This window comes from Sander lucioperca, chromosome 17, assembly GCF_008315115.2.
Source record: "Sander lucioperca isolate FBNREF2018 chromosome 17, SLUC_FBN_1.2, whole genome shotgun sequence".
NCBI lineage: Eukaryota > Metazoa > Chordata > Actinopteri > Perciformes > Percidae > Sander > Sander lucioperca.
Genome location: NC_050189.1, coordinates 13,436,443 through 13,451,442, shown reverse-complemented (window position 1 = coordinate 13,451,442; position 15,000 = coordinate 13,436,443). Strand labels below are relative to the sequence as shown.

At 43.2% G+C, this 15,000-nt stretch overlaps 1 protein-coding gene across 1 annotated transcript in view; it reads left to right on the top strand.

Moving 5' to 3' along the window:
• The window catches only part of LOC116060773 (broad substrate specificity ATP-binding cassette transporter ABCG2-like), a 32,104-nt gene that overhangs the window by 8,023 nt on the left and 9,081 nt on the right, over positions 1-15,000 (top strand). Inside the window, exons 4-14 of the mRNA XM_031314511.2 lie at positions 4,713-4,772; positions 6,269-6,383; positions 7,254-7,406; positions 7,669-7,826; positions 8,795-8,897; positions 12,044-12,092; positions 12,183-12,281; positions 12,394-12,498; positions 13,168-13,313; positions 14,332-14,414; positions 14,753-14,842. Of these exons, the coding sequence (XP_031170371.1) occupies positions 4,713-4,772; positions 6,269-6,383; positions 7,254-7,406; positions 7,669-7,826; positions 8,795-8,897; positions 12,044-12,092; positions 12,183-12,281; positions 12,394-12,498; positions 13,168-13,313; positions 14,332-14,414; positions 14,753-14,842 (1,161 nt within the window). The remainder of the gene's footprint in view (positions 1-4,712; positions 4,773-6,268; positions 6,384-7,253; positions 7,407-7,668; positions 7,827-8,794; positions 8,898-12,043; positions 12,093-12,182; positions 12,282-12,393; positions 12,499-13,167; positions 13,314-14,331; positions 14,415-14,752; positions 14,843-15,000) is intronic.

The following is a 15,000-nucleotide window of genomic DNA, read 5'->3' as shown; positions in this document are numbered from 1 at the left end:
GTTTAATTAGACTTAATGTTGCATAAGGTGTACTAGATATTAGATTTAATGTTCCCACACATTAAAACGTTGAAGAGTGAACTTAAAAACAAGACTTTCAAAGTAAGACTTAAAAAGAAAAGACTTTCAAAGTAAGAGACTTAAAAACAATATACTTTCAAAGTAAGAGACTTAAAAACAAGACTTTCAAAGTAAGAGACTTAAAAACAAGACTTTCAAAGTAAGAGACTTAAAAACAAGACTTTCAAAGTAAGAGACTTAAAAACAAGAGACTTTCAAAGTAAGAGACTTAAAAACAAGAGACTTTCAAAGAGACGACTTTCAAAGTAAGAGACTTAAAAACAAGACTTTCAAAGTAAGAGACGACTTTCAAAGTAAGAGACTTAAAAACAAGACTTTCAAAGTAAGAGACTTAAAAACAATATACTTTCAAAGTAAGAGACTTAAAAACAAGACTTTCAAAGTAAGAGACTTAAAAACAAGACTTTCAAAGTAAGAGACTTAAAAACAAGACTTTCAAAGTAAGAGACTTAAAAACAAGAGACTTTCAAAGTAAGAGACTTAAAAACAAGACTTTCAAAGTAAGAGACTTAAAAACAATATACTTTCAAAGTAAGAGACTTAAAAACAAGACTTTCAAAGTAAGAGACTTAAAAACAAGAGACTTTCAAAGTAAGAGACGACTTTCAAAGTAAGAGACTTAAAAACAAGAGACTTTCAAAGTAAGAGACTTAAAAACAAGAGACTTTCAAAGTAAGAGACTTAAAAACAAGACTTTCAAAGTAAGAGACTTAAAAACAAGACTTTCAAAGTAAGAGACTTAAAAACAAGAGACTTTCAAAGTAAGAGACGACTTTCAAAGTAAGAGACTTAAAAACAAGATACTTTCAAAGTAAGAGACTTAAAAACAAGATACTTTCAAAGTAAGAGACGACTTTCAAAGTAAGAGACTTAAAAACAAGACTTTCAAAGTAAGAGACTTAAAAACAAGACTTTCAAAGTAAGAGACTTAAAAACAAGAGACTTTCAAAGTAAGAGACTTAAAAACAAGAGACTTTCAAAGTAAGAGACTTAAAAACAAGACTTTCAAAGTAAGAGACTTAAAAACAAGACTTTCAAAGTAAGAGACTTAAAAACAAGACTTTCAAAGTAAGAGACTTAAAAACAAGAGACTTTCAAAGTAAGAGACGACTTTCAAAGTAAGAGACTTAAAAACAAGACTTTCAAAGTAAGAGACTTAAAAACAAGAGACTTTCAAAGTAAGAGACTTAAAAACAAGAGACTTTCAAAGTAAGAGACTTAAAAACAAGAGACTTTGAAATAAAGGATGCAAAAATATAAATAAAATATAAGTAATAAATAAAATATATATATATATATATATATATATATATATATATATATATATATAATGCAAAGAAGGAAAGGGAAAAAGGGCAGATAAAAATAGGAAGCAAAAAACAGGTTCCATCCTATTGAACACTAACACAAAAAAAACTGCAGCATCAGGGTTTCAAGGGTGAAAATAAACCAAAGTCATGTTTTGAAATTTGCTGACTGTAAGTTTTAGATCACATCATGTGAGGAAAACAAAAGGAAGGAAGACACAACAAAAACCTGCACTGTCATGTGTTGTAAAAAAATCAGTTTGCTGATTTATTCAGGAGGAAGTCCTGAACCCTGACTCGGCAAAAAGACACCAAAAGATGAATCGGACTTTTTCAGAACAGCCACTGAAATGTCACGGTTTGCAAAACGACTAAATTCCTCTTTCAGTTCCTCTTTTAAATATGAGACGATACCAGTTACGTAATCACAGAGCTCACCAACAGCCACTTCAAAGAAACACAGAACGGAAACTGCCTCGTCATTTCACACTAAAAATCAACATTAAAATAGAGATGAATCAGCAATATGAGTGTGTAGATCGTTAGCTTAGGTTAGCACAAAGATGGAAACGGGGGGAAACTGTTAGCCTGCTTCTGTACCAGCAGCTCTTAAACACATATCACAATTGTTTAATCTGTAGAGAAACCAATGTGTGAGAATAACGTCTTTATTTTGTTTTGTTTTCCTTTGGTCTTAATGCTAAGCTAACCAGGAGCGTGTCTATGTTCCCTGGGTCCTATTGTATCTCTGGGTCCTATTGTATCCCTGGGTCCTATTGTATCTCTGGGTCCTATTGTATCCCTGGGTCCTATTGTATCTCTGGGTCCTATTGTATCCCTGGGTCCTATTGTATCTCTGGGTCCTATTGTATCCCTGGGACCTCTTTGTATGAGGTCTGTTACTTTTTCCACCATTACTGCCAAATTCCAACCCTAACCCCTAACCCAGGGATGACCCCGCCTAGGGAGCGTGTCTATGTTCCCCGGGTCCTATGCTCCGGTATGTATTGCTACATGGGAACATAGGACCCTTTTTGGGAAAAACGGGGAAGATAGGACCTTTTTTTTCTAAAAGGTCCTATGAACATAGGACCCGGGGAACATAGGGATGACCCCAGCAAACCGGCTGCTGACTGTAGCTTCATAGTCAAACCCCAACTCGTCAAATACGTCTGATACTGACGCAAAAGTCACCCTTTAGAGCACACAAGTTTGTGTCAAACTCAAGGCCCGGGGGCCAAATCCAGGCCCCTTTGCAAATTTTGATCCGGCCCACATATCAATTCAGGTTCACAACAACATTTTGACTAGTTTTGCGCCAAACCAAAAAGACAGAAAACTGTTGTTCACACTGTAATTACGTGACACTCAAAGCAGAATTTGAGCCCCAGATGCAGAGCGTTTTCATATTCAGGCTGTGCAACAGGTGGCTGTGTGGTAGCCTGCTTTATTCTATGATGGAAACTTTATTGTCAATTCTGCAATATGTGCCAGACATACAGAGCGATTTGCTGATGTTTTTAGGGTTTTATGTCGACCAAACTATAAATGAGAAAGCTATATGAGACATACAACAATACAGTCAAAGGTTATTGACTTTTTCCTTAAAGGTGCTCTAAGCCAGTGGTTCCCAACCTGGGGTCCGGGGACCCCTCAGGGGGGCGGCAAAGATCTCAGGGGGGGCGCAACTCTATCTGGTTTGATGTTGAGGTAAAAAAAAAATATTTGCACATGTTAAACAAATTATGATAATACACTAGAATATATAATGTATACAAAAGTCTGTATAAAAACTATATATTTTTGTTCTCGCTTAAAATTGTAGGCAGGCTATTTAGTAGGCCAGACCTCCGGGACCTCTTAACCTGGGACCCTGCTGTCATCAGGTCAGCTGATAGCTGATATCATCCTCGTCTTTCCTGCCGCCACGGCATCACTATTTTATGAATGAAACATGGCGGAGAAACGTAAAAGTGCTGATAACTCCTCTGTGTCAAAAAAGAAAGTAAGGCTCTATCTCGAGAGTTACCTCAACTTTGGTTTCGGAGTTGGGGCTCAGCTTTTCTTAGACATAAGTAGGGGGGGCGCCAAGGAAAAAAGGTTGGGAACCACTGCTCTAAGCTAGTGTTTCTCAAATGGAGGTACGTGTCCCCCTAGGGGTACTCTGGAGGACTGCAGGGGGTACGTGTCCCCCTAGGGGTACTCTGGAGGACTGCAGGGGGTACGTGTCCCCCTAGTGGTACTCTGGAGGACTGCAGGGGGTACGTGTCCCCCTAGGGGTCCTCTAGAGGACTGCAGGGGGTACGTGTCCCCCTAGGGGTCCTCTAGAGGACTGCAGGGGGTACGTGTCCCCCTAGTGGTACTCTGGAGGACTGCAGGGGGTACGTGTCCCCCTAGTGGTACTCTGGAGGACTGCAGGGGGTACGTGTCCCCCTAGTGGTACTCTGGAGGACTGCAGGGGGTACGTGTCCCCCTAGTGGTACTCTGGAGGACTGCAGGGGGTACGTGTCCCCCTAGTGGTACTCTGGAGGACTGCAGGGGGTACGTGACAGTTTTTGCTAAATGTTTTTCAGTTACAAGGCTGTAGTTACTTCTACTGTCTTTTTTTCTCCAAGTTTGTCACCTTTTTTTGAAGGTCTTGTCGTCTGTTTTGACCTATTCTTGCCTTTCTTCCTTACTTTTTTAAGTTTCTGTCTCTTTTTTCGAAGTTTCTGTAACTTTTTTCGAAGTTTGTCGCTTATTTGAATTTTTTGTCACTTTTGTCGCTCTAGTGTTGCTTTCCTTTTTTTTTTCCTCCCGAAGTTTTTATTACTATTTTCGACATATTCTTGCTTTACTTCCTTCTTTCTACCGTCTTTTTTTCCAAGGTTTTGTCGTTTTTGTCCGTTTGTTTTCAGAAACTATTTCGGTGAACTATTTTCCTAAAATACGAGATCGTATTCTGAACGAGCCGCCATTACGCTTGATTTTGAAATTCGGGAGCAGCCAGACCCACGTGACGCATTCGTCCAATCAGCTGCCATTTCCGGTAAAGCCAAAGGACTCTAACCCAGGAAACCGCAGTTTGTGTCTCGTGTGAAACCAAAAGTCAACGTTGACTTATTGGAACTTAACGTACGTATACGTAACTGAGAGGATGAAAATATTTGGCGAAGACATGCAGGTATATAAAACTAAATTGGAAAGTTTTTCTTTTTTCAGTATGTGTTAACGGATGTGGTTTATGAGGTTGAAGGTGTCTTGTAAGCCTTTTGTTTAACACGTGACACATGAAAAAACTTTATTTATATAAACATTTGTCAAGTTTCTCTCTTTCTCTCTCAGTGGGATCATGAAGCCGGGTCTGAACGCCATCATGGGAGCGACGGGAAGCGGAAAGTCATCGTGAGTGGCTTTGTGACTCGTACTTTACTTGAGTATTATCCATTTTATGCAGCTTCATACAGTACTTTGACTCCACTACATCTAAAACAGGGGTCTCAAACTCATTTTAGTTCATGGACCACATAACACTAATTTGATCTCAAGTGGGCCGGACCAGTGAACTACTCCAGAAAGATCAGAAACTTTATCCGCCACGGAGTTTCTTGTTAGCTTGATGTTGGCAAACGCAAGTTGCTTCTGCTAAGCAGTAGCAGTGGCAGCAAAAACTGTCCTGTCCTGTTAGTAGTGTCCTGTACACTGTCCTGTGACTCCATGACTGTCCCGGGACAGTCGGACACTGTCCTGTACACTGTCCTGTGACACCCAGACACTGTCCTGTGACTGCCATGATTGTCCCGGGACAGTCATGGAGTCACAGGACAGTGTACAGGACAGTGTAGAGGACAGTGGTCATGGAGTCACAGGACAGTGTACAGGACAGTGGTCATGGAGTCACAGGACAGTGTACAGGACAGTGTACAGGACAGTGGTCATGGAGTCACAGGACAGTGTAGAGGACAGTGTCTGACTGTCCCGGGACAGTCATGGAGTCACAGGACAGTGTAGAGGACAGTGGTCATGGAGTCACAGGACAGTGTACAGGACAGTGGTCATGGAGTCACAGGACAGTGTACAGGACAGCGTACAGGACAGTGGTCATGGAGTCACAGGACAGTGTACAGGACAGTGGTCATGGAGTCACAGGACAGTGTAGAGGACAGTGTCTGACTGTCCCGGGACAGTCATGGAGTCACAGGACAGTGTACAGGACAGTGTCTGACTGTCCCGGGCCAGTCATGGAGTCACAGGACAGTGTAAAGGACACTACTAACAGGACAGGACAGTTTTTGCTGCTACTGCTTCTCATTCTAAGGCCATCGTAGGAAAGAAAGTAATGTTACGGACCTGGGAGAGAGGGGTAATATTCAGAGAAAAAAACTCAGAATTTCAAAGATTAAAGTTGTAAATTTACAGAAAAAGAACTCAGATATTCTCTGAGATTAAAGTGGTAAATTTGGAATTGTAATTAAATACTTCTCTGCAAACGTCACACTTTTGCAAAGTCATCCAGCAGTGGGCCTGATTGGACCCTTTGGCAGGCCGGTTCTGGCCCACGGGCCGTATATTTGACACCCCTGATTTAGAGTAATTTACCTTCACACTTCAAGTACATTTGGCTGATACTTTTACGTAAGTAAGGTTTTACTTTTACTTTAGAGTGGTATTACTGCAGGATTTATACTTTAGAGTGGTATTACTGCAGGAATTATACTTTAGCGTGGTATTACTGCAGGAATTATACTTTAGAGTGGTATTACTGCAGGAATTATACTTTAGAGTGGTATTACTGCAGGACTTATACTTTAGAGTGGTATTACTGCAGGAATTATACTTTAGCGTGGTATTACTGAAGAGCTTCCTGTCAGAGTAGTTTATGATATCCGTTTGTCGTTCAGGTTTCTGGATGTTTTGGCGGCCAGAAAGGACCCTGCAGGTCTGTCGGGAGAGGTTTTGATCGACGGAGCCCCGCAGCCTCCAAACTTTAAGTGTCTGTCTGGATACGTGGTGCAGGTGGGTGAGACGGACAGGAAGACAAAAGGGAAGTCAGACCTGCGGAAGCCAACAGATTGACTCTGATTCAGGAGAGCTTCCTGTTCTGAATCTGGACAGGAAGGGAACTGCTCACAACAATAAATACAGCTTCTTGGGTCAGTAACAAGGGGGTGAGCGAGCATCCGAAAAGCGTAGCTCCTATGGGGAGATTCTGAGACTAACAAGCCATCACCTGCCGTTAGCATCCCATTGACTCCCATTCATTTTGGCGCCACTTTGACAGCAAAAAACTTTACATCTGAAGTTTTTAAAGACTTTTCTGAAGAAACACGACAATGTATAAAAGACTCCATTACCTTGTACCTCACGTTATGGCTCCGTAGCAGACGTTTTTGTAAAAATAGGCTAACGATTGTGTCATAACCACGGGACTTACTGTCGCATAGTAGAGGAATTACCGTATAGTACAGGAGAAGCTTGCAGGCAATCGGGGGGGCGTGGAGGCATCATACAGTCAAGGGAGAAGCCCATAGAGAGTCTATGAAAGCATATTTCAGCAACGTTTTGCTCCTGCTCCTACGCTCATGGACAGATCCTACTCACGCTCTCCGTCTCTGCTAGATTGGGAATGATTGAGATTTCTCTTGGCACAGCTACCAGAAGACTTCCAACTTTCAGACAGGTTGCTCACGTCACATCTACGTCGTCTCTCTCAGTTAGAGGCTGCTCAGTAACGCTCAGCCATCACCGGAAAAGTGCTTCTAAGTGACTTCACTGGTCTCCGTCGAAGTCTATGGCATCGCTGTGTCCATTTCTTTCACTGTCTATTGTCAGAAACGAGTACGTCTGTCGTGTTTTAGTCCTTGATGATGGTTTTCGTGTCTGCAGGATGACGTGGTGATGGGAACTCTGACGGTCAGAGAGAACCTGACCTTCTCCGCAGCGCTGCGACTCCCCACGGCCATCTCTCAGGAGGAGAAGAAACAGAAAGTCGAAAAACTGATCCAGGAGCTGGGACTGGGCCGAGTGGCCGACTCCAAGGTGAGGAGGAGAGGAGAGGAGGAGGGGGGGGGGGGAAGAGAGAGACAAAAAAAAAGAAAGAGGGCCAAAAGGAGCGAGGAAAAAGTATTTTATAGCATCAAATAACTAATAAAAACCAAAGTGATAAGAAAAAAATTAACACTTAGACAAACATACACTGACAAATAACAACTACAATGACAAATATTTATTTGAGGTGTGTGTGTGTGTGTGTGTGTGTGTGTGTGTGTGTGTGTGTGTGTGTGTGTGTGTGTGTGTGTAGGTGGGCACTCAGCTGATTCGTGGGATCTCCGGCGGTGAAAGGAAGAGGACGAACATCGGCATGGAGCTGATCATCGACCCATCTGTCCTCTTCCTGGATGAACCGACCACCGGCCTCGACGCCAGCACCGCCAACTCTGTGCTGCTGCTGCTCAAGAAGTAACACACACACACGCACACGCAGACACACACACACGCAGACACACACACACACACACACACGCAGACACACACACACGCAGACACACACACGCAGACACACACACGCAGACACACACACGCAGACAGACACACAGACACACACATACACACACATACACACACACACACACACACACACACACACACACACAGACAGACAAAGACACACAGACACACATATATATATATATATACACACACAGACACACACACACACAGACACACACACACACAGACACACACACACAGAAACACACACACACACACACAGAAACACACACACACGCAGACAGACAGACAAAGACACACAGAGACACACATATATATATATATATATATACACACACACACACACACACACACACAGACACACACAGACACACACAGACACACAGAGAGACACACAGAGACACACACACACACACAGAGACATGCACACAAAGACACACACTCACTCACTCACACACACACACACACACACACACACACACACAATAGAATAGATATTTGCCATTTTACAAAATGTATAAGGAAAAAAAAACAATAGAAAATTTGCAATAAAAATATAAAGCTAAATTAAAAAAATATATAAATATGTGTGTGTGTGTGTATATATATATATATATATATATATATATATATATATATATATATATATATATATATATATATATAGAAGTAAAAGAACAACAGAGACAAAAGACAAACGGCTGTAAGATAAATGAAATTTAAAATTGTACAGACTGTATAAAAACTACTCGTGAATATAGATATTATTGATCCTGACATGTTTCACGTTGTTACTGCACACACCAAACATACTATTGCACTGGAAACACGCCTCGTATGAAGACTACAGCGATGCAGAAAGTTGTGTTACGATTGAGGCCACTTTTGACCCGTTTGTCTTCCTGTTCTTGGTTCAGGATGGGGAACAACGGTCGCACCATCATCCTCTCCATCCACCAGCCGCGCTACTCCATCTACCGGCTGTTTGACAGCCTCACCCTGCTCGTCAACGGCAAACAGGTCGGCTCCTTTAACCACAGTCACTTTGTTTGGCTTCTTCACGTTCTACCTTTCTTCTATTCTTTGCTTGTCCCCCTGGTTCTTACTGCTGTCTTTCTTTGTTTTTGTTCTGTCTTTTGTTTCTTTTTCCGTTTTTTTTAACCCTTGTGTTGTCCTCCCGGGTCCAAAAAGATGAATACTTTTTTCGACATTTGTCATCCCTATTTTAGTTTTCACTGAAAGGTGCTGACACACAGAGCCAATTATCGGCCGTCGGACCGTCTGGCGAGGTCGGTAACTCGAGTCTGTTCCGTGTGTCCCGTGCCGTCGGCCGTCCAAGGAGCCGCCGGCCTTCATTTGGGCCGACCTGACATGTTCAGTCGGAGACAGGACAGTCGGGATTCACCCGGAAATGGGGAGCGGATGAGCCGCTCAAAATCTGACGTAAATCTTTTAAACTGACCTTTGTTGATCTGAAATGAAGACAGATTCAGCAACTGCACGGCCTATTTCTCTCTTAAAATGTTTTCAGAAACACGTTTCGGTGAACTATTTTAGTCCAATATGAGATCGTATTCTGAACGAGCCGCCATGACAGTCTGGCTGTGAATTTCCGGAGAAAAAAGACCCACGTGACGCGTTCGTCCAATCAGCTGCTGGTTCTCATTTTCTGGGAAACAATCAGACTGTTAATGGAAACAATACAGAGCAGCGCCGCCTGCTGCTATGGCGACGTATTAGGTTTCGCGCACGTATAGAGCGTACGCTCAAGTCGGCGTCGCCTCAGTGTGTTCTGAGGCACTTTTTGGACCTCGGGACCCGACTGATCAGTCCGACTGGCTTTACTGCTGACCGTCGGCTGTCTGGTTGGTGTGTAACTACCTTAACAGCAATTACCACTACCACTAGTTTTACACTACTTTTTGGAATTCATGGTCAATGAATCTCATTTATATAGAATTATACCTAATATTTGAGTTAAAAAAGCAGAAATTATGAATTATTTTTGACTAATAGTTAAGATCAGAGTATGTTGAGTGGATGAGTTTAGTCAGGATACTGATTTGAAACCATTTCAATTTTCACCCGAAATTCAATTAAAGTGATCAGTTATATTTTAGTGCTGTCAAATGATTACAATATTGAATTGCGATTAATTGCATTAATGTCATAGTTAACACGCAATTAATCGCACATTTTTATCTATTCTAAATGTCCCTAGATTTCTTTTTGTCCCATTATTTTTTTTCTCATTTTAATGCTCTTATCAACATGGAAAAGTGGATCGGCTTGCTTTGTGCTTTTGTCGCCTGGCTTTGACGAGGGGATGGAGAATTGGCATCAGCTGTGTGCTCGGCCATCAGCTGTGTGCTCGGCCATCAGCTGTGTGCTCGGCCATCAGCTGTGTGCTCGGCCATCAGCTGCGTGCTTGGCCATCAGCTGTGTGCTTGGCCATCAGCTGCGTGCTTGGCCATCAGCCGTGTGCTCGGCCATCAGCCGTGTGCTCGGCCATCAGCCGTGTGCTCGGCCATCAGCCGTGTGCTTGGCCATCAGCTGCGTGCTTGGCCATCAGCTGCGTGCTTGGCCATCAGCCGTGTGCTCGGCCATCAGCCATGTGCTTGGCCATCAGCTGCGTGCTTGGCCATCAGCTGTGTGCTCGGCCATCAGCTGTGTGCTCGGCCATCAGCTGCGTGCTTGGCCATCAGCTGTGTGCTTGGCCATCAGCTGTGTGCTTGGCCATCAGCCGTGTGCTTGGCCATCAGCTGCGTGCTTGGCCATCAGCTGTGTGCTTGGCCATCAGCTGTGTGCTCGGCCATCAGCTGTGTGCTTGGCCATCAGCTGTGTGCTCGGCCATCAGCTGTGTACTTGGCCATCAGCTGTGTGCTTGGCCATCAGCCGTGTGCTTGGCCATCAGCCGTGTGCTTGGCCATCAGCTGTGTGCTCGGCCATCAGCTGCGTGCTCGGCCATCAGCTGCGTGCTCGGCCATCAGCTGCGTGCTCGGCCATCAGCTGTGTGCTTGGCCATCAGCTGTGTGCTCGGCCATCAGCTGTGTGCTTGGCCATCAGCTGTGTGCTTGGCCATCAGCCGTGTGCTTGGCCATCAGCCGTGTGCTTGGCCATGAGCTGCGTGCTTGGCCATCAGCCGTGTGCTTGGCCATGAGCTGCGTGCTTGGCCATCAAGTGGTATTTCAGACTGGACGTGCTGCGATGATAGCTCAGTTCACAACGACAAAACACACAGATCACTTTGGTCTTGTCAATGGAACCATTTGGCAACTTTTTGAAAGTAAACTTTACATTCAGAATCTTATTGGCATCCATTTCGGCGTCTCGCGCTCGCCATCTACTCAAAACGTAACGTTAGCCTGCTACTCTTTGGCCGGCTCACAAGCCCAAACAAGTGTGTGCGGCGTGCCTGTTGTTTAGTTTCCGGTCTAGCTAGATCCGGTGTGGTGTTGTAGTTTTTCTAACGTTACTAGTTGTTGCAACAGCATGTGAAAAAAAACTACAAAGTTTGCTAGGCCAAAAAAAACGTTAATGTCGCGATGAAAAAATTGACGCCGTTAAAATGGGTTTGCGTTAACGCCGTTAATAACGCGTTTAACTGACAGCACTGATATATTTGCAAAGAGCGTTGTATGAAATCCATCCTTTTTTTGTGGTAATTTGGTTAAAAAAGCCATATTTCTGATATAGACATTTTTAAAAGCGGTCAAATTTGACAAGAGAACAGGAGAATTAATCGCTCTATTTATTTTTTACATTGTCTTTTGTGATGCCTTTCTTTCTTATTTGCTGCTCTGTCTGTCTTTGTGTCGCTTTCCTTTTTTGTCACTTTTTCTTGGTTCAGACTGTCTTTTTCTGTCTCTTTCTATTTTTAGTAAAACCTTTTGTCTTTTTTCCTGTTGTTGTTGCTCACTCTCTTTGTCTTTTGTGATTTTTTATTTTTTTTGTCTCTTTCTATTTCTATGATTGCTTTCTTTCTTTCATTGTTTTATTGCTCTTTTTCTTGTTGCTCCCTTTTATCTTTGTGTCTTTTTTATTTTGTTTTCACAGTCAAGCGTCCTGACGTTTTTTTCCCACCTCTTAAAAACCCCTCAGCCGCTGTCTATTCTTTGTTGTGTATTAACTTAATTAATAAAGAACTTTACATGGTAAATGTTCAGGTTTACCACGGCCCGGCTCAGACTGCACTGGATTATTTCTCAGACATCGGTAGGAACATTCAAATTAATCCAGTATAACATAACGTGATGTGAAAGTGATGTGCTGGATGTAATTAGGGTCTGGAACTTCATTTCCCAGGATACACCTGTGAGCCGCACAACAACCCTGCTGACTTCTTCCTGGACGTTATTAACGGAGACTCAACCGCCGTCGCCCTCAATAGCATTGACAAAGAAGGTGTGTTAAATGGGCTTGGGTCAGATATATATTGTATTTTTTTCCATTTAGTTTTCTCCGTTTGGACGATTCTGAATTCCTAATTCTTTCTGTCTTTCTTTCTTTCCTCCAGATCCAGATTCAGACTTGGCGTCAAAGTCCAAACGGGGGATTGAGGACAAACTCGTAGAGGAATATAGAAACTGCCAATACTTCAGACAGACCAAAGCAGAGCTGGGTAGATACAAAAACATCACATAGATCTCTTTATATGTATTTACATTAAACAGAGTTATGGTACATGTCCACTGGGGCAGTTTTTGAAAAGTGTAACCACATTGACCAACAAAAACCTGGTCTATAGTCAATAACGCAGCATTTCATTGTTATTTTAACAGAGCATTAGTAAAATGCTCCTAGGCTCGTGCACAGCGCGCGCACACTATGCTTGTTACACACACAGGGACGCACAGCAGCACACACACATGCAGAAGATTACAAATAAAAATATTACGGTGCAAATCCTCCATCATAATAGCAAGGCTCCAAGGTCCAAACGCGCCTGGCTTTTAAAGGGAACGGGAGATGATCTCTGATTGGTTTATTGCATGTTACGCCCAAAACACACCTATGAATTAATGAAGACACTAAGTACAACCCTTTAGAACCATGCGCCCGGCGCACGGACCCTTTCTTCCGCCGTTAAACTAGCAAAAGTGGATTCGTACACGCCCTAAACGCACCTGCGCCATGCGCTTCACGCCGTGCGCTTAGATCATTAAAATAGGACCCTAAAAATGAAAGTTCAGGAACCATTTCAGAAAAACTTTAATGTATTAAACTGCTGGGTAGCTTGTCAATTGACCAAATAAAAAAAACAGTTATCACCTTTTTCTGTCTCTCTCAGAAAAGATCGTTCAGGGTAAGCCAAGGATCACCATTCGTCGCTCCAGAACCATCACCTACAACACGGGCTTCCTGACCCAGTTCAGATGGGTTCTCAAGAGGACATTTCGCAACCTCATGCTCAACCCTCAGACCTCCTTCGCTCAGGTAGGAACATCGAGCAGGAGTCTTAAAAAATCAATACCATCTTATATCGGTGTAAGGCTACATTTACACTGCTACGTTTTGGGTTTACGGCCACTAGAGACCTAAATACCAGTCTCAATTGCTGCTTGAACAAACCACTTATGGGAGCGTATTTCGGGGGGAGGAATTTGCGTGTGTGTATAGAATATAACCATCATCAATTGCTGGTAAGAAACGTTGCTTGAATAAGCTAACCTAGGCTACATTTACATCGCTACGTTTTGATTTAAAAACTAATATCTATAATTTTGCTATGTTTCCCCCTCTCATTCCCCCTGCTCTGGTGTTTCCCCCTCTCATTCCCCCTGCTCTGGCGTTTCCCCCCTGCTCTGGCCTTTCCCTCTCTCATTCCCCCTGCTCTGGCGTTTCCCCCTCTCATTCCCCCTGCTCTGGTGGTTTCCCCCTCTCATTCCCCCTGCTCTGGTGGTTTCCCCCTCTCATTCCCCCTGCTCTGGTGTTTCCCCCTCTCATTCCCCCTGCTCTGGCGTTTCCCCCTCTCATTCCCCCTGCTCTGGCGTTTCCCCCTCTCATTCCCCCTGCTCTGGCGTTTCCCCCTCTCATTCCCCCTGCTATGGTGGTTTCCCCCTCTCGTTCCCCCTGCTCTGGCGTTTCCCCCTCTCATTCCCCCTGCTCTGGCGTTTCCCCCTCTCATTCCCCCTGCTCTGGCGTTTCCCCCTCTCATTCCCCCTGCTCTGGCGTTTCCCCCTCTCATTCCCCCTGCTCTGGAGATCGGAGATCGGAGATCGCTTTCAGCTCACAACTCTGATGTCTTTGTGCTGGTGTCATGATGTGATTAAAAGACAAATACATTTTTAATTAATTTAAAGAGTGGTATCAATGTTCTCATCTAACTCTTCCCCAGAAAGCGAATTAGCCTGCCTCCCAAAATATCGAAATGTTCCTTTTAAGATGTATGACATTCACTACAGCGATGCGTATTAATAAATGCTGACTATAAGCGTGTTTTTATTCTGTTTAGATAGCAGTAACTTTGTTCCTCGCTCTGGTCGTAGGAGCCATTTTCTTTGATGTTAAGGACGATCAAAGTGGAATACAGAACAGGTATTATTTTCTATTCTGGTTTGATTTGTTATTGTATAATTAAGTATTTGGTGCGGCTGCCTTTATCAACAAGTGACTGTTGTTTTTAAGTACCCTTCTGCCATCTGGTGGCTCTTATTGTGGCATTGTGCCGTCCCTGTTAGGAAAAGAAAATGTTTAAATCCAAAATGTAATTGACTTTTTGACCTTAAAATCAAAAGTCAGATCGTGGATTTGGAGAGTTGTGACACCCTTAATTATTATATTACAATATTCTCAAATTGGATGGTATTATGTGCTGGATTAAACTACACATGTGTCCGTCTGTGTACTGACGAGTTTTGTTGTTGTTATTTCAGGATGGGCGCTCTCTTCTTCATCACTGTGAATCAGTGTTTCAGCTCTCTCTCGGCTGCCGAACTCTTCATCTCGGAGCGGAAACTCTTCATGTGAGTTTGACACACAAACATACTTACGAGGACATCATTGGTTTCCATTAATCCCCATAACCCTAGTTCTGCATTGCCAGACCTTAGACAAAGGTACGTTTACAAAAACTAGGCCTTAATTACATTGTATTGACAAACGGTAGCATTTTGGGTATTTT